The sequence below is a fragment of the Hemiscyllium ocellatum genome, chromosome 24 (genome assembly GCF_020745735.1).
Source record: "Hemiscyllium ocellatum isolate sHemOce1 chromosome 24, sHemOce1.pat.X.cur, whole genome shotgun sequence".
NCBI classification, from domain to species: Eukaryota; Metazoa; Chordata; class Chondrichthyes; order Orectolobiformes; family Hemiscylliidae; genus Hemiscyllium; species Hemiscyllium ocellatum.
The window spans coordinates 14,362,090-14,381,199 of record NC_083424.1 but is presented as its reverse complement, the minus strand read 5'-3'; the positions used below and the strand labels follow the sequence as shown (position 1 = coordinate 14,381,199).

The 19,110-nt window shown below is 39.2% G+C and overlaps 1 protein-coding gene across 1 annotated transcript; it reads left to right on the top strand.

The window, feature by feature from the left end:
• Nucleotides 1-251: 251 nt before the first annotated feature.
• On the top strand, nt 252-18,631 carry mmab (metabolism of cobalamin associated B). Its single transcript, XM_060843491.1, has 9 exons — nt 252-403; nt 4,075-4,130; nt 4,800-4,893; nt 6,936-6,993; nt 10,792-10,864; nt 11,471-11,568; nt 14,880-14,944; nt 16,413-16,472; nt 17,398-18,631. The coding sequence occupies exons 1-9, from the start codon at nt 297-299 to the stop codon at nt 17,486-17,488; spliced, it is 702 nt and encodes a 233-aa protein (XP_060699474.1). The 5' UTR covers nt 252-296; the 3' UTR covers nt 17,489-18,631.
• Nucleotides 18,632-19,110: the final 479 nt, after the last annotated feature.

Below are 19,110 nucleotides of genomic sequence, written 5' to 3'. Positions count from 1 at the left end.
GTCGCCATCCACCAATCGGGATGCGAGATACCCTGTCAATCAGACCACACCTCAACGTATCAGCGCCGGGGCCGCAGCTCCAGCCAAACGCTGAGCACCCTGGAAAGCTGTAGCCAATCAAAGAATGGACACTTTATGTCGGAACCAATGTGCCCGGCCCGGCTGATCAACGGGACGATGCCAACCGACCAATGGGAGACGGATGAGCGGAAGTGGTGGGTGGGAATGGCTGTGTGCTGGCCAATCGGGTGGCGAGGTTCCGGTGGCCTGACGGCGGCGCGAGCTCGGGGGGCCGGATGTTGGCGGTTGCTCTCCGGGCCATTGCGTGTGGGCGCGGCTGTGGGGTACCGGCTGCCGCCTGGATATGTAGCAGGCGGAGCTACTGCCGTGCAGACAGTGATGGGTGAGCACCGTCTGAGAGGAAGAGCTAAAAGATAGGGGGGGTCGGGGGCAAAGAATGAGAAGAACAAATGTGTTGATATCAATCCTCACCGTCGGCCTCAAAGCCCATAGACTCATAGAGATGTACAGCAGGGAAACACCCTTCAGTCTAACCTGTCCATGCCGACCAGATATCCCAACCCAATCTAGTCCCACCTGCTAGCACCGAGTCCATATGCCTCCAAACACTTCCTATTCATCTACCCATCCAGATGCCTTTTAAATGTTTCAATTGTCCTCGCCTCTGGCAGTTCATTCCACACACGTACCACTCTCTGCATGAAAAGTTGCCCTTTAGGTCTCTTTTATATCTTTCCCCTCTCACCCTAAACCTATGCCCTCTACTTCTGGGTTACGTCAGGAATGTGATGGAATACACCCCACTTGCTCAGCTGGTTATAGTGCCCAACACCACACAAGAAGCTGGACGCCATCCAGAAAAAAAATCCTGTTTGAATGGTATCCGTTTCGCTACCTCCAGCAATGTGTACAAGAAGTTCCCAGGTTATGAATGAGTTCCATTTTTTTCCACTGTTCGTAAGCTGAATTTGTGCCTAAGTGGGAACAGATATCGGCTAATTTGTCCGCCTGTTCGTTAGGACAAAACATTGCAGAACTCATCATTTTTAAAAATGAGAAGCTGGAGTTAGGTTTGTAACTACAGGATGTTTGTAAGTCAGGCGTTTGTAACCCAGGGACGTCCTGTACTATGTACAAGATGCAATGCAGATAACACTCCTTAGGCTGTACATTCCACATCTAAGACTATCGGTGTGGCTATCCCTTGAGGTCAAGGGTGATGGTCTTTGTTCTGTTGATCTGCTTATGGGCTGTCAGGTGGCTTATGAGTTCACTCTTGGCTTTGGAAGTTCTTCTGCATTCAGGGCAAGTAGTTCCACTTGGCAGATTGGGCGTTGGTTATTGCTGCCTCGCTTTCTGTTTTCTTCTTTCTTCTAACTCTGCACATCTGTTGGCTTTGAAAGTTGCTGTTCCTTCTCTGATGGTTTGCCAGAGTTTGCTATCCTTGGCATTGTTTTCCCAATTGTTGAAGTCGATGTTACATTTCTTAATGGGACAGCAGCTACATAGGAACACTACCACCTGTATGTTCCCCTCTGAGCTACTTGCTATCCAGAATTGGAAATATATTGTCAATTCCTTCCCAAACAGTGTACCAAATGGACTTGACTTGTTTGGGAGGGTAACTCACCTCTCAACATCAACCAGGGATGGCAATAAATGCTAGCCTAACTGGTGATGTCCACATCCTTTTATTGAACTAAAAAAAAATGAGATGGTAAAATGGGGACCTAGAAAACGCACAGCAGATAAAGCAGTGTCAGAAGATCGGTCTGGATGAAAGATTCTGTCTGAAATATTGTCTGTCCTGCTGCTCTGATGCCGCTTGCTTTGCTATGCTTCTTCCAGCACCACTTTTAATAGACTCTGACTTTCCAGCATTTGCAGTCCTCCATAAGTTCAATTTTTTTTAAAATGACACTGGCTGAGGGAACATATAGTTTAAAAAAAACAATAATGCCTGGAATTGAATTTATTGAAGTCCCATTTCGAAGTACACAAGTCCGGCCACCATTTCCTAGTTTTATTGTTTGTTCCTTTTGAGACTGTCTTCCTTTTATTACAAACTTATTGCCATACCAAACAAATGGTAGGACCAGATCAGTTCTGCAGGTGGTGTCGCTTTTTTTACTGTCAAATGACAATGGAGCCGCCTTTAAAGGGAGAATAGTGGGCACGTTGAATATGATTAGGTTGCAGTGTTTCTTATTACATTTAATATATATGTGTAAAAGTGTGTGTGGATATAACATTTTCATACAGATGTGACACACAATCATAAAAAGAACTCAAAATTCTCTATATGGTTCTAACCTTAAATTTAAATAGACTTTGGTTTACAATTTGTACAATAGACATTATTGAGTATACCTCAGTTGCATTTTATTAGCTCAATCCATCGTACAGAATGAAATTTTTGATACCGATTCTTAGCGAAAACTTTTTAAAAATAACTTGCATGCTGGATTTCAGCTATATAACTGGTGTTGTGGACGTGATTGCAGAAATCCAATTTTTTTTTGAACAGTTTCTGGTGGTTATTAAATTTTTATTCAATTATTTTTATGAAAAATAATCTAATGGTTTTGCTTGTTATTTAAAGTTGTAGTAATCTTATCTTGCTGTAATGCTTACTATACAGAGGAAGAGATTCTGGGGGGCAGGTGGGAAGAATTGTTGTCTTGGTGTGGAAAGGCCTGGGTAAAAAATGTTGTGGCTTGAGACTGATGATCATTGGATATGGAAAAGTGGGAGTGAATCTGGAAGAATAGATAGGAAAGAGAGAAATGGATATTGTGTTTAAGTGCTGGACTGGGAGTATTACTTGACTATTGCAGAATTGACAAGAGTCTTCAATAGGGAGAGATATGGCAGTGCTTAGAGGTTAGAGTTGGGGTGTGTGATATCACTGGACTTACTAACCTGGTGTTAGAGGATCTTGGAGGTGGATGATCAGTGGTAGTCTGGGTGCAACTGACAAAATGTTATTGTTTTGTCTGCTTTTATGTGGGTTTTCTGATATAGTTATTTATTCTGATTGTGGGAATAATAGAGAGGGCGAATGCTGTGGAGGCTTAGGGAAGAAATTATTAACAATGGTGGGCCCTGCTCACGTTCTTGAGCTGTGAATTTAGGAAATCTACAATTCTTTTTTAAAAAGCCAAGAATGTATTTTGAGAGAGGTAAGTCTCTCTCGGTTATTGCACTGAAGTTAATTTACCTCCTCCAATCTGATAGCAATTGGCACTTTGCCTTCTTACAGCCAGATATAATACCTGCCTTAACACAATGTTGACTCATAGGAGAGAGGCTGGAATTGATTTGGGAGCTGTTCTGGATGAGTAGGGTTTCTAAGTGAGAAGAGATGTAAGAACTCCTCCAGCCCCATGAATTCCCAATCTCTTTTCCATGATTTAAAATGATAGTTTTGATTTGGGAAAAAAAAACCTTTTTAAATCAATACCGGAAGTTGTAACCAAGCAGTGGGTTACATAGTTTCACTTCCCCAATAATGCTTCAATGTTTCTTCTTCTGTAACAAATTATGTTTTCCATTAACAACCTGGCTAATCTGTTCTGAGTCTAGAATGAATAAAGCAAAACTGTCATTGTTCAACCAGGGATGTGGAACCCCAGTTAGAATCACAGAATCCTGACAGTGTGGAAACAGGCCCTCCAGCCCAATAAGTCCACACCGATCCTCCGAAGAGCTACCCACCCAGACCACTCCCCCACTCATTACTCTCCACCAATCTCAGACCCAACCTACACATCCCCGAACACTATGGGCAATTTAGCATGGCCAATTCACCTAACCTGCACATCTTTGGACTGTGGGAGGAAACAGAGGCACCTGGAGGAAACCCACTTGTTACCTGTTACCTGCTAGCTGACTGAGGGATAACAGACAAATGTGGGAACTTTTTTGTTTGATTGTTGACCAACTAAAGCTTTGAAGGAGTCGAGGTTCTGCTGCCCTTTGAGGCTAGCCTACGATTAGACAGTTAATGTATTGTTCCATTTTTGATTGTACGGTTTTGTTTTGCATTTCTAGTGCCAAAACACAAGAGCTTAAGATTCCCAAGATCTACACAAAAACAGGAGACAAAGGTTTGCACTGTTACTAAAGAATATATTTGCTTAACTGCTGAGAGTAGAGCTGCTCCATTAGATTTAGTAAGGGAAACAGAATGGACAATGAAGTATAGTAGTATTCTCTTGATGTAATAAAAGGTAGCTTTATTATGTTTGTGGTTTTATGCATTAAGGGTGTTGGAGGATTCTTTTAAATTTGAGATTTTTTTCAAATAATTTTCAAGTAACAGAGCCCTTGTTATACCTGGCCCACACAGTTCCTGCTCGCAGTCCTCTGCCCAATCTAAAGGAGGGAACCTGAGAGATGTTCAGAATCTCCTGCTAGCAGTTTTCTTGGGATCAGGAAGTTGCAGCGTTAGAGATTGTTATGACACTAAGTGTTAAAAGTAGTGTGCCTTAAAGCCCTAATGCATTGTGATGCTGTTGAAGAAGAAAATTTGATACAATTATCAATGTTTTCCTATATTCAAACCTTGCTTTTGTTTTAGAAATCTACAAAAAGGTGTAAAAATGTATCTTGTTGAACAAAATAAGCAATAGCAAATCAGTAGCCTGCTTTGTACTCCACTTTGACTTGTTTGCTTTTACATTTGAATCCATTGCAACTGTTTGGCAAAATGCATAGCGTGGAATCTTTCCAAAATTTTTGTTCCTTAATCTTTTATAATTTCCCTGCTTTGAAAGGGTTTTCCACCATCTTCACTGGAGAGCGCAGACGAAAGGATGATGTTATATTTGAAGCTTTGGGCAGTACAGATGAATTGACGTCTGCCATTGGGTAAGTAACTTAACATTTTACAGAATATTTAGAGTCATTGAGAAACTTGTTCTGGTGGCACACCTGTATTTTTCATAGTACTGTTTGTTGCAAAGGCTGCATAGCGAACTTCTCAAACCAAGAAGGTTCAATACTTCAAGTGATGTTAAAGTAGCTCAGTCAAGGCACCAGGTAAAGCAAAGTAATTGGCTACTATATTTGTGAGCTCAGAAGAAGGAAAATTACTCCATGGATTTCACTTTTTCCCGTGGTATGGGGATATTGAATAAGAACATTGTCTATGTTACTTCCCAAGTTAAATGATGCTACTTGCTATTTTAATGTACATATTGGCCTATTGGAAAGGTACTTGAGAATATCTGGCATCCATGGAAATGTATTTGAGCAGGAATCAGTTCTGGAAAGAAAGAGAAAATGTGGGACAGACATAATACATAGTTCTGGGTCATGAGAAAGGGCAAAACATAATACATAGTTCTGGGTCATGAGAAATCACCTTATGCTGTTGTCACATTTCTGTATTTTGCATTAATTCAGTGGACTGCATTGCAATTTGTTGGAACATTGCTTGTGATCTTACAAGGATTTGAATGATGTGGGCTATGGCAAGGTCGATCTCTAAATTGAAATCATCTCGTGTCCCCATCCCACTCTTGCCATGTCCATGGTCCTGAGGTCCACTGCTTGGAGACATTCATGATAGGTGTTGGGACTCTTCAGCAGCCACTGCTGGTACTGAGCCTGTCTGTTTCTGGCAACTGCCAGCCTGTACATGGAGGCAGACACAGTTTCAGGACTGGCTGAGATGACAGGCAGTGTATTGAGGGAATGCTGCATTGCTGCAGCTTCCCAGCATAAAGGTCAAAGACTCTTTTATGTCTGCCTTCTGCTGCTGCTTCTCCCTATGCAAATGGACAAAGTCCTCATTGCCAAAATTATAGGAGTCATCTCCTGAAGAGGCTGAATAGGTGCCTTGTCTCCAGCAGTCCTCTGATTGCTAGTGACCTGGGTTGTTTGTCCCTCACACATCTGGAACTCCTTGTGAGCCCACTGTGAAGTCCTCATCAATGCTGCTAGCACCACCCATACTATGTCACTACGACTTGTTATGTCTTGTCTGAGTGAGTAAGTTACAAGTCAGCAGCATAGCTACTGGGACTGATGAAAATGGGGAAAAGGTATTGGAGTGTTCCCAGAAAGCGAAGCAGCAGCATGGAGGGCATGCGCGGTTAGTCATTTGGGAGGATGGAAATAGTGATGACAGCGAGTGAGAGAGGTGTCTCATGCAATAGAGCATGTGTTAAACCATAGGCATTAGTGTGAAATGTATGCTATGGCACAGATAAGTGTGGAGTAGTATAGAGCACGGCATTGCATTTATCTTGGAAGAGCGATGATCATTGATCATCTTGCTGCGCTGCTGCCCAGTACTCCTTACCCTAGAAATGGTGCTGACTATTTTCAACCATGCTAGCAAGGTACGATGATAGGGCTACTTTGCCAGTCTTCTAGGAAGATGACTCCTCTCCAGTACCACATCCACAAGGATCTCCAGCTTGCACTCAGAGAAGCCTAGAGTTAATCTCCCCTTCTTCGCCATCTCTCCTCTCTACTTCAACAGTTGAGCAGCATGTCTTCCAGATGCCAATGCTGTGGGCTTTGGAGGATGGTACAGCCACAACGGATGCTGGTCTTAAGGAGGCCCTCACTGAACAGCGAGTTATTCTGGGAATGGCGTTTGGTAAAGATGTGGTCAAAATTGAACATTAATTGATAGTTCAGCCCTCTCAGTGAGACTAATGTGGTGAGTTTATAAAAAATACAGTAAGAAAACTCTGGTAGTGAAAATCACTGCACAAAAACTATTGTAACTTGTGCTTTGCCCCCAAAAAACTGTAAGATTCACCCTACTGTTTTTTCATTGCTAGGATCTTGGACTTCTGCCAAAATGTGTTTGGTATTTAGGACAATATTCTTTGGGAGTGATAAAGGGAGAATTTTTTTTACTTGTTTTATGGTGTCTGTGAACTGTTTTTTTTCAGGCTGGCAGTTGAATTCTGCCTGGAGCAAGGTTATGAATTTGGAGAGGAACTTTACAAGGTACAGTGAACCATTGAATTAATTAGCCCAGAGGAAGCTGCTTGTCCCATTGTGCCTGTACCAGAATTTGAGAGAATAGTCCCACTCTTTTGGTTACCTCTGATCTTGAGTATTATGTAAAATTCTGGACACACAGAAGTATTTGAGGTAGACCAGATTCACTATCATGTTACCACACATTCAAGAATGACGTTGCCTCCCATAATCTAATTAGACTTGTGTTGCTTATGATATAGAAAATTAATAAGTAAATTTATTTTATAGAATTTTTAAAGAAATGGTAGGGAAGACCTGAGAGAACTTTTTTTTTGCTGGTCAGGAAAACTATAACAAGGGGACCTAACCTTAAAATTATAACTTTTCAAGAGGCTTCCATGGAGGGTGGGTGGATGGATGTGTGAGAAGACCTCCCATAAAAAAGCAATAGATGTTAGCTTAATTTTCAATTTCTAACCTACGCTCGCCGAGGAATATTGAATCGAGATAGTTGGATGGAGTTAAGATCCATTCAGATCATCCATGGTATAATTAAATGATGGATTAGACTTAATCTGAAAGAGGAGAAGTTTGCATAGTGGTTTTGTCATTGGACTAGCAAGTCAGAGACCAAGGTGAATATTCTGGGTTCCAATTCCAGCATGTCAGATAATGACTTTTGAATTCATTTGATAACGGTGGAATAAAAAAAAACAGCTTAAGGTCAACCAAGAAATAGGTGGCAATTGTCATAAAATAAAATATCTGTGTTTCCAGTCTCCTTTTAAGGGAGACATCCTTACCTAGCCTGGCATCCATGTGATTCCAGACCCTCGCCAATGTGATTGATTCTCAAATATCCTCAAAAATCACTTAGAAATCCACTTCAAGGATAATTACAGATAGGCAACAAATGTTCATCTAGCCAGAGATGCTCAGGTTAAAAGGAAAAGAAAGACCTCCTGTTTCCAAGTTCCTTCTGGTTTTTGAAACTCCTGCCAGTAGAGACAGTTCATCCTTATTTACTCTAGATCAAAATCACTCATTATTTTAAATTCTTCTCCTTAACATCACTCCTCTAAGAACAACCTCAGTTTATCTAGTTAAAAATCAAACAACACCAGGTTATAGTCCAACAGGTTTAATTGGAAGCACACTAGCTTTCGGAGCGACGCTCCTTCATCAGGTGATTGTGATGAAGGAACGTCGCTCCGAAAGCTAGTGTGCTTCCGATTAAACCTGTTAGACTATAACCTGGTGTTGTGTGATTTTTAACTGTGTACACCCCAGTCCAACACCAGCATCTCCAAATCAGTTTATTTAGACTTTGGTGCAGCATATGTTAAGAATATTGATGTGCTTTGGGGTACTTTTAAAATAATTCAACCAGTTCAAAAATGAGGTTTAGAATTCAGAAACACCTTCATTTCTAAAAGAACTTAAGTAAAACCAATACATACATTTACAATCCTATTTACATAACTTAGTGTTCAACTTTAGAGTCAAACTAAAAAATTTTCAATTCTCAAATTTAATCTGTAAAATTTGAAATTAATTTTAAAGGTATTGCATTTTAATTTTTCCTAATGACTTAATATAAAGTATACAACATGATCTGGTGCTCAGGTATCTTGGAGGTTATGGGTCATGGCTAATATAGCAAATAAATAGGCAGTGATTGCAACACAATTAACCTTGGTGTTTTTATAGTCAAAAGTCAACAAAAAAACTGACTGTGATTCTTACAATCAGATACTTTGCAGCCTGGGTGCATGTTTGCCCCCAAGATGAATTTCTGACTTCACAACTGTGCATGTTCTAGCACCACTTATTTTCATCCTGTTTTAAACAAGTACAGCGGCTCAGAGGGGTGTAAAGAACAAATGGGAAGTCTGTGATATCATGTAAAGCAGGAGAGATTTAATGATTAAGGAATGACCGTTCAAGGCAAATCAGAATAGTAATGGGATGAGTAAAGGAACAAGGGTATGTTCTAGGGGAAGCGCAAATGGGAATAGTAGAACATATGAATAGGGTAGCAGTTATAATTTGAAATTATTGAACTCTGTGTTGATTCTGGAATCCTGTAAAATACCTTAATTGCTAGCTGAGATGCAATTCCTCAATATACCATTGATCTTCATTAGGAACAATGTATGAGACAGTGAAACAGTGAATTAAACAAACTGTTTAATGTGAAGCTGTTTAAGGTAATGTGAAGCTTGTGGGCAGACCAGAGTGATTCAGCAAAACAATTGCTCATTCTGTGTTTACTTTCCCCAGTGTAGAGAAGCCCACATCATGATCAGTAAATGCAGAATAAAATTGAAAGATGTACAGATACGTTGTTGTTTCGCCTGCAAGGAATCTTTGGGGTGAGATACTAAGAAGGGAGGAGATAAGTGCAGATGTTACCTCTTCTATACTTAACCCCTCCACAATGCACCTTCCTAAGTGTTAGTGATTTACACATGAACCAGGGTATTATGGAGGAAACAGTCTGTTAGTAATACTGAAAGCACAGAGGAATATATGGTTGCTGTTTTCCTGCTAGAGGCCGTAGAAATGGCAGAGGATGAACCTTTGGATGTAGAGGCTAGTGGGGTGTAAGGGAAGAACAAAGGTGCACCATTGTAGTACTGAGCAGGAGGGCAATAGTTGGGAGAAGACTGTAAGAATTTAATGGGTGCAGTTGAGTGTCCTGTTAACTTTGATGGTGGAAATCTACACTGAAATACAAAGGGGGGTGGGGGGAGAAGGTGGCAAAAAGGTAATACCATTAGGTTAATAGTTCAAAACACCATGGTAATGCTCTGAGGGCATAGGCTTGAATCCCACTATTGCAGATGGTGAAATTTGAATTCAATAAAACAATCTGGAATAAAAACTAGCCCATTAGTGACCATGTAAACACTAGTAAAAACCTACCTAGTTCAGTGATGCCTGTTGGGGAAGAAAATCTGCCATTCTTACCTGGTCTGACCAATCTGTGATTCTAAACCACAATAATGTGGTTGATTCTTAACTGCCCTTATGCTATTAGGAATAGATATTAAATTATAACATCAATAATTAGAAGCATGGGTGTAGAAGCTGGTAATGTCAGAACATTTGAGATAGAATGGAATAGAAACCTTACACTGTAGAATGTAATAGGACAAGAGGAAGAGTGATCAAGGTTGCTGTGGGAGAAACCGAACGTTTAGTGGATATTGGTCAATGGCTTACAACTGAAAGAGAAATAGAGAAGAGTCTGTCGTGGCCTGTTCACGTCAAGGGAAATGAAGAAACATAGGAAATTAGTTGAGTTTTAATAGTCTGCAAGGTACAAGTCTTGACAAGGAGTTGTAAAGATGCAGCAAATGGTTGTTGAAGTGTAGGGCTGTCTAAAAATAAAAGTTACTCACTTAATTTTGTCCTTTAAAAGGGTAAGTATGTAGATGTCTTTTAAATGAGATTAGCTTAATAATTTGTACCTGGCCTCATCTTTCAAAGGTTTACAGTCCATCTTTTGAAAGACTGAAGCATGAGTTGTAAAGGCACTATATCCAGTTCTGATCAGAAATGATTTCCATTGTTATGCCTTCTGAGTTACATCATATATTCAAGGGCTGCTTTATATTTAGCTATAACATGAAGACTATTTACAGATTAATATCATTGAACTCTAACAAGACATATTTATAATTTATGTAATAACCACAAAGAACAGCAACTTGAGATAATCTCAACTTGTAATCTCCTTGTAATCAATTATTTCAGGAACTTGTCTGTGTTCTGCAGCTATATTAAATATTGAATCTTGTTTGGCTTGTTTCACAGATCCAGTGTGTGTTACAGGATGTTGGATCCAATGTAGCTACTCCCATTTCTTCTGCACGAGAGAGCCATCTTAGTAAGGAATTTAAAGAAATTCAATTAAGGCTGCAATAATTTAATTCCCTTGCTCCTACAGAATCTTTGTTTGTACTTTGCATCTGGTCCTCTAGATGCAGACTATCTGATTTATAGTGAACAGACTGAATATTGACTACTGCTGAACTGAATCAGCAGCACTTGGTGGAACCTGTGACCATTCGAACCATCTGTAATATTTCCTCCTTCATATCGAAAAATAAATCTTCACTATTGTCTGGTGATTAGCTAAAATTGGGAGTGTTCTCTGTGGGAAGCACAACAGAATGTCAATCCTTGTGTATGGTATTGTTATCTCAAGGCACTAAAGTGTCGTGAGATAGGCTAATGTTGCCAGGGACACAAGATGGCATGAGAACAGAGTGAAATCCCTATTGTAGAGAGCTGAGATTTGGTCACACACTATTGATGGTCGGTCAGTCTTGCATCTGATGTGGCGCCATTATTGATGTTTCCACAATGCATGATTTTATGTCAGTGTATCACTGGCAACTAGAATTATATATACAGTTTACACAGATCTTTGTTCAGAGGATTCTTTAATGTTTGTAAAAATGTTGATTTATCCTTTGTGTGTTTGTATTAGAGAGAACAGCATTTAGTGAAAAGCCAGTGATTGAACTGGAGAACTGGATAGATCGATATACAAAGCAGCTCCCACCTCTCTCGAATTTCATCTTGCCAGTACGTATATCATAGGATTTTCCCCTGTCACATGTATTCCATGACACATCAAGCTACAAATTTACTTTTTTGGAACAAGGTATCATCACCTTAAGGTATCTGACAAACTGGACTATGGATGGAGGGTAAAATGCATGCTGAAACACTATTTCTACATCAGTTATACTTACCACAAAACTAGATTTAAATAAAAGATATGCATTGGTAATTTTGGAGAAGATTTGTAGCTCAGGTTGATAAATATTCAAGTTAGCTCGCTGAGCTTGAAGGTTTGTTTTCAGATGTTTCGTCACCGTGCTAGGTAACGTCATCAGTGAGAGTCTCTGGTGAAGTGCTGGTGGTATGTCCCGCCTCTATCTTTATAGGTCTTGGTTTCCATCTTGGTTTAAGGTGGATGATGTCATTTCCGGTTCTTTTTTACGAAGGAAGGTACATCGGATCTAAATCGACGTGTTTATTGATGGAGTTCTGGTTAGAATGCCATGCCTCTAAGAATTCTCATGTGTGTCTTTGTTTCACCTGTCCTAGGATGTGTATGTTGCCCTAGTCAAAGTGGTGTCCCCCTTTGTATAGAAACTAGTCATAGTGGGTCATGTCTTCTGGTGGCCACTTGGCGTTCATGTACCCTGGTGGCATGTTTCCTGCTAGTTTGTCTGATGTAGTGTTCTTTTAACAGTTCTTGCAAGGTATCTTGTTAATTACATTAGTTTTGCTGGTGATATCTAATGGATCTTTTAAGTTCATTAATCGCTGTTAAAGTGGGTTGGTAGATTTGCAGGCTACCATCATGCCAAGGGGTCAGAGTAGTATGGAAGTCATTTCTGATATGTCTTTGTAAGGTAATGTGGCTATAGTTTTTGGTTGTGTTGTCTACTTGTTTGGGTTTGTTTCTGAGGACTCATTATCGCACCTGCAGACAAGGGATGCACAGTCTGATTTTTTTCAAAACAGTTATCTTAAAAAGACAAATGCTCTGCTTGCAGCTTCTGACCCTTACCAGCAGGTGGTGATAGAACTGACCCCATAGCTATTAAACAGCATCCTGTATTTTTCAACAGTACTTAAAAAAAAAAATTAGGAGAATTAAACAGGACAGACTTCCAAAACCTGAAACCAGATGGATCCAACACCATGTATCTATGGATTACCAAAAGTACTCAAACCTTGGGCCCCCTTTAGACCCATAGTCTCCCTACCTGGTACACCAACTTACAGACTAGCCAAAGAACTCCACCAAAAACTAAAACATCTAACTGAAGATCCACGCCACTCCTTTCACTCCACCCAGAAACTGCTGAACACCAAAGACACCAAGACAGAAGAGGACGAAATAATGACGTTACAGCTCTTTTCATATCCATTAACATCAACCTGGCCAAAGAAACACTGGGATCACTACTAGGGAAACCAGGACCACAAACACCAGTCAGCATCATCATCAGCAAATACAACATCCTCAAACCAGTGGACCTGTGCCTCACCACCCACTTCACATTCAATAACAAAACCTACAAACAAGTCAATGGAACACCTATGGGATCACCAATATCAAGGCCCCTCATAGCAGAAGCAGTAATGCAGAGACTTGAACAAGCTGCCCTCCCATCTATTCAGCCCAAATTTTGGGTCCGCTATGTAGATGACAAAGGTGTCATCACAAAATGGAACAAATTGGAGGAAATATACAACACTATCAACAATTTCCTGACAGGCATAAAATTCACAAGAGAAGGAAAAATGACAACAGACTCCCATTCCTAGACGTGACTGTTGAATGTACAGTCAAGAGAGCTTCAAACCAGCATCTACAGAAAAACAATACACATGGACCAAATACTTAACTTCAAAAGCAACATCCCAACACCCATATCAAGACATTCTTTCAATGAGTTACATCACACTGCAGCACCCAAGAACTACAAAAAGCAGAAGAAAAAGATCTATAACGTTTTCAAACAAAATGGGCATCCAATAAATACAATCCGCTGATTCCTTAAAAACAAACTCAAACAGGCAGACACAACACAATCAAAAACTGTAGCCATGTTCCCTTACGTCAAAGACATATCAGAAATAACTTCCAGACTGCTCAGACCCATTGGCATCATGGTAGCCCACAAATCTACCAACACACCTCAGCAACGACTAATGAACCTAAAGAATCCATTACATACCACCAGCAAAACTAACATAATTTAAAAGATACCTTGCAACAACTGTTTAAAAAAACACTACATCGGACAAACTAGCAGGAAACATGCCACCAGGGTACATGAACACCAAGTGGCCACCAGAAGACATGACCCACTATGACTAGTTTCTATACATACGGACAAAGGAGGACACCACACACATCCTAGGAGAGGTGAAACAAAGATACACACGAGAATTCTTAGAAGCATGGTATTCTAACCAGAACTCTATCAATAAACACATTGATTTAGACCCTATCTACCTTCCTTCGTAAAAAAAGAACCAGAATGACATCACCCACCTTAAACCAAGACCTATAAAGAGAGAGATAGGACACAGCACCAGTGCTTCACCAGAGACCTTCACTGATGATGTTACCTAGTATGGTGACAAAACATCTGAAAACAAACCTTAAAGCTCCTACTTAACAGATATGTATTTTTTCTGTTGGTTCATGTAGCCTTCAGAACAAGGCAATACCAAGAGTGCCCTGAAATCTTGTCAATAGAATTTCAAATGTCTATGGTATCTGGCCATCATAATGCATCAGTACAATTAGGTAAGCTCTGTATTGTCATTTGGAAAATGCCATTGGGACCTGATAGACCTCTGGGAGAATTTGCTTTCTAGGTGTGACCATTTATCTTTCACAAGGATGAAACAAAACACTGGCACAGGCCTGGTAGAAAATAATCTCTTCCTCCTTTTATTTACCCCCACTCATCTTGTATGGGGAAATCCAAATTTATAAATTTTCTATCTTAAAAACACTGAAAAAGATTGATATTTTAAAATTTCATGTGAATTGCATGACAAATTGACAAAAAATGTCTGTTAGTTCTTCAAAGACTGTATTTGATGATCTTATTTCAAACTGAAATGTATTTATTCAGCTCAAATTCTACTTTTACATTTTTATTTATCAACTAATGAATCTGTGCCCTTGATAACTTGACCATGCTCAGGTATTGGATTTATAATTTTAATTCTTCTCTGGCAAGTTCATTGTGCTAAAAGGTGATGCTGCAATACCTTCTGACTAAAGCTACACGCTCACTCGTGATTACTTGTCCTCAGCGGAACAAAGGCTACCACAATTGTTTCTTTTTCTTTTGCAGTCAGGAGGAAAATGCAGTGCAAGCTTGCACCTGGCACGAGCAATTTGTCGTAGGGCAGAGAGGGGGTAAGTTAATGAACAGCATCTTCATTTTACTGCCATCCCAATAGTATTGTCTCAGTGTGTGTTACTACTATTTTGCATTTAGACAAATAGTGCTAATAATCCTAATGTAATTGAAAAGAGGTCTGGATGTAATTACTGTATAACCACCAGCATTACATAAAACCTCCTTGCATGGGCAGTTCCAATCTATCCAAGTGACCTTATTCTGGCTTTAAAAAAAGTGTGAAATTGAGATTTACTTTGGAAAGAGTCCAGGCTTTGTGAAGTTTAATAATCACAGCTGTCATAGATATAAAGTTATCGGTGAAGCCTCAAAAATGAACTTTATCCAACAAACCTTCCTCCCGTGTCTACTTCTGAAGCAACTAAGTAGGTCTGACAGCATCTGTGAACAGAGAAACCAAGTTAATTTTCGAGCTGATGATTATTTTTAAGTCAGATGATTTTTCTTTTGAATCATATTGGATTCAATGTTAACTTTGATTCTCTGTCTCCATAAGTGATGCCAGACCGGAATTTCTCCAGCATTTTGTTTTTATTTCAGATCTCCAGCAACTGCAGTACATTGCTTTTATAATACATTTGAAGAATGATCTTTGGATGTGATAAACACAAATAAAAAGCAGGCCATACCACCAATGCTTCACCGGAGGCTCACTGATGAGGTATCCTAGTATGGTGACGAAACGTCTGATAACAAACCTTCTGGCTCAGTGAGCAAACTTACATCCAGATCTTTGGATGTGATAGTAAAGAGCTTCTTGATTGAATCCTGAATTAATTTCTGAAGGCATAAGAGTTTTTCAGACCCGATCCCTTTAAAACCAGATTAGTAATTCATTTCTATAATTTTATCCCTGCATTATGCTTGAGCCAATTTAACATGTAAACTAGTAACTCCTGCATTTGGTGTGATGTGGTTGACTAGCAAACGCTATCAGCACTAAAACGGCCTGAAGCATTCAATAGTCGCTACCAAACTGTATTTCAAACAAAAAAAATCTGCTTGATTCTCCTGCTTAAACAAAGATTTTCTTTTTCCCCTGAGGTAGTTTATTACTGTACAATGATTGTTGACAAAGTGAGTGACCATGCCAAGCAAGATGCCAAATGAAGACTGGAGTCTCCTGTTGGGCACCAGGGAGAAATCAGAAGGGAAAGGTTTAGACTTGCTGACTTCTCATTCTACTCCATTATCTGTTCTTGTCCATTAAATTTGATCCCACCTCATTAATCTTTCACATTTTTTTGCATTTTGGCAGTGGTCATTGGAGACTGATAGACCACCCAGGAGGCGATGATGTCTTTTTGACTTTTATCCTACGGCTAAACAAATGATTATGGGATTAAAAATAAAGGGACATCTGCCAGAAATTCCAAATTAAAAATAAAACCCATTTCAAAATCTTGGGAGTGCTTTTAGAGTTCATACTAACCTGCTGTTTACCTATTCATTTGCCTTTATCAGCATTTTCCGCATTGTACAAGCTGGAGAAGCTGACCAGAATGCTGCAAGATACCTCAACAGGTAGGGTTAGGTTTAAGTTATTGAAGTCGTTAATGTAAAGCTAGACCATCTGAGTTGTTCTGGACTGGTAAATGAACATCAGGAAAAGCATATATTCCTATTAAAATGAAAGTAATACTGCAGAAGATGAGTGGCTCCCTCTTAATCCTTACCCAGTAAGGTTGCATGTTAAGGGGGGGGGGCAATGGTGAGGGGAGAACAAGTAAATTATGATTCATAGTATTTTATATACAGGTTGGTAATGAACACTGAAAGACAGTATAAAATTTCCGGTGTCAGGGATTCCAAAGCAATTGCAGAGTAAAGTTTGTTTTATGCTACTAGCACATCCTTTAACCATACAGTGTATCTACTGACCAGTATGAATTTTTCTTCCCAAATTAGTGGCTCTTTGAGCAAAGGTGCTTGTTATTTTAAGATTTTCTTTGTATAGACATTTGGCCAATAGATGGGTAAGCTTGTGATTCTTTTGGTTGAGTTATTCATTGTCAGCTAGGCAGCAGAAGCATTTTATTTGGATTATTTGTATGCTAGATGTTAATTGTTATTCAGTGTCTCATGCTGGAAATGTGTGGGGGCATTGGTTGAGAATATGGACAGCAGTGGTGAAGCTGTCCAGGATGAAACAGTAGTATGATAGCATATTATCCTTCCAGTTATTGAATAAGCAGAGAGCTTTTGAGCATTTTCTAGAGGAAGACAAAAGATATGGGATATTATTAGATTTAACAGTAAAATCAATTGAAGTTCAACAAAGCACTTGTTAAATAACTAGTTTAGAGATATTACCTACTTAGGTAAAGTTTGGAAAGTAGTTCAATCATATTTGCCAACAATGATAAGTCCTCAGTCACAGAATTATGCCTTTATTGTCACTGTAAAGTATTATAGATCATGAACCTCCAGTTTTCCTTTTTCTTCATAGGTTAAGTGATTACCTGTTCACGTTGGCAAGGTATGCTGCGATGAAAGAAGGGAAAAGGGAGCAAATTTACAAGAGGCCAAATATGAACTAGATCAATGTTGTCCTAATTCCACCTGAAATGAAGATGGGTGATCCCTTTGTCAGCTGATTTATTAAAAATTATAAACTGTAATATGTCTAAATCCTTGTATTGGTAGCAATGCTATCTTCTTTGAAATTCAATTTCAGGCAAGTGTTGTTAAATTAGCTACTTAATATTGTCTGTCTTCATTTGTGGGAGAAATGAGCTGGTTTGCTCTTTAATTTCCCATTGCAGGCAATGGCAAAAAGTGAATTTTTTTTTCTGTTTCATATTTTTCATAGCTTAATTACACTTTCAGACACTTGTGGCATGGTGGTTATGTCCCTGTCTCTGGATCAGGAAGCTAGGGGAAAAGTCCTATATGCTTCAGAGGTGCGTTCTAACATGTCTAAACAGGTCAATTTAAAAATACCTACAAATACAGCTAGCTTTGGTCTGTACTGGATGGACAAAGCATTTTGATGGAAACCTAGGCACAGTTAATAACCCCAGCCTCACTACACTATATACTCTGGGGATTCTAATGCTGACTTCAGATTACCTTGGGTTCATTGTTGCCTAGTATGATCAGGACATTTAGCAGAGGACATTTCCCATCTATGAAATATATTGACAGCCACCTTATTCTGAGAAGAACTGTATTTGTCTTTTTCCCAAAAAATATTTTATTTTTCTGTGCCTTCTGGTTAGGCACAATGTATACCTATCAAACAAAGAGAAAATGACTACTTCCAGAAGTTTTGAGGCAGGACCATTCTTCTCCCCATGTGGCAAATTAAACGTTTGCTCTACTAACATGTATGAAATGAGATATTAAAATTAGGAATTCTATTTTCTGTTTTACAATGCATAGAAGCATTGTGCATATTTTTTTATAAACATCAACCTGGCTTAAAAACAAAGGGGTAAGAAATTCATTTGACCCATTTGTATCTGAAAGAAAGCCAGCTGACATCGGAGTTCTCGACTCAGCCGCTGTCCAGTTTTTATTTTTGCAGATATTCTGGATAGTTTACGACTGTGTAATGTTAAGTGATGATTATTTGCATCAATTCATTACAGAAAATAAAGCCTTTTAGGATGAATCCAATCAGATATTTGTGTTGAGCTGACTGGGCTAAAAATGCATTATAAATAAAGTTATTGAAGAAATCTGAGTATATTAACCCTTATTTTTAATTTGATGAAATTGAGTACTGTGCAGTTTTACAGCAGCACTGGCTAAAGCAGTAATGCCATTTGTTAGCCAAAAAAAAATTAGATTGTGTATAATTTTACAACACATTAAGAAATTGTTATTGTTTTCTTAACCTTTTCAATGTCATTCTCTACTACAGCTGGCATCTCCCTGATTTTTCCAAGGAACATAACAGAAGTAGGCTATTTAGCCCCTTCCAAATTGCTTTGCTGTTAACTTAAATCATGGCTGATCTGCAGCCTACCCTTGTACATCTGTCTTTGCTCCATATCCTCTAATTTTTTTTTAAGATAATTTTAGTTCTAAAAGTAACTTGACCTATGGGGAAAGTGTCCCAAAATTCCACCACCCCTGTGTTTAACATACAGCTAAACATTTCAAGAAACACTTAAAAGGAGATAATAACTAAACATTAAATGAAACATTGTTGCAT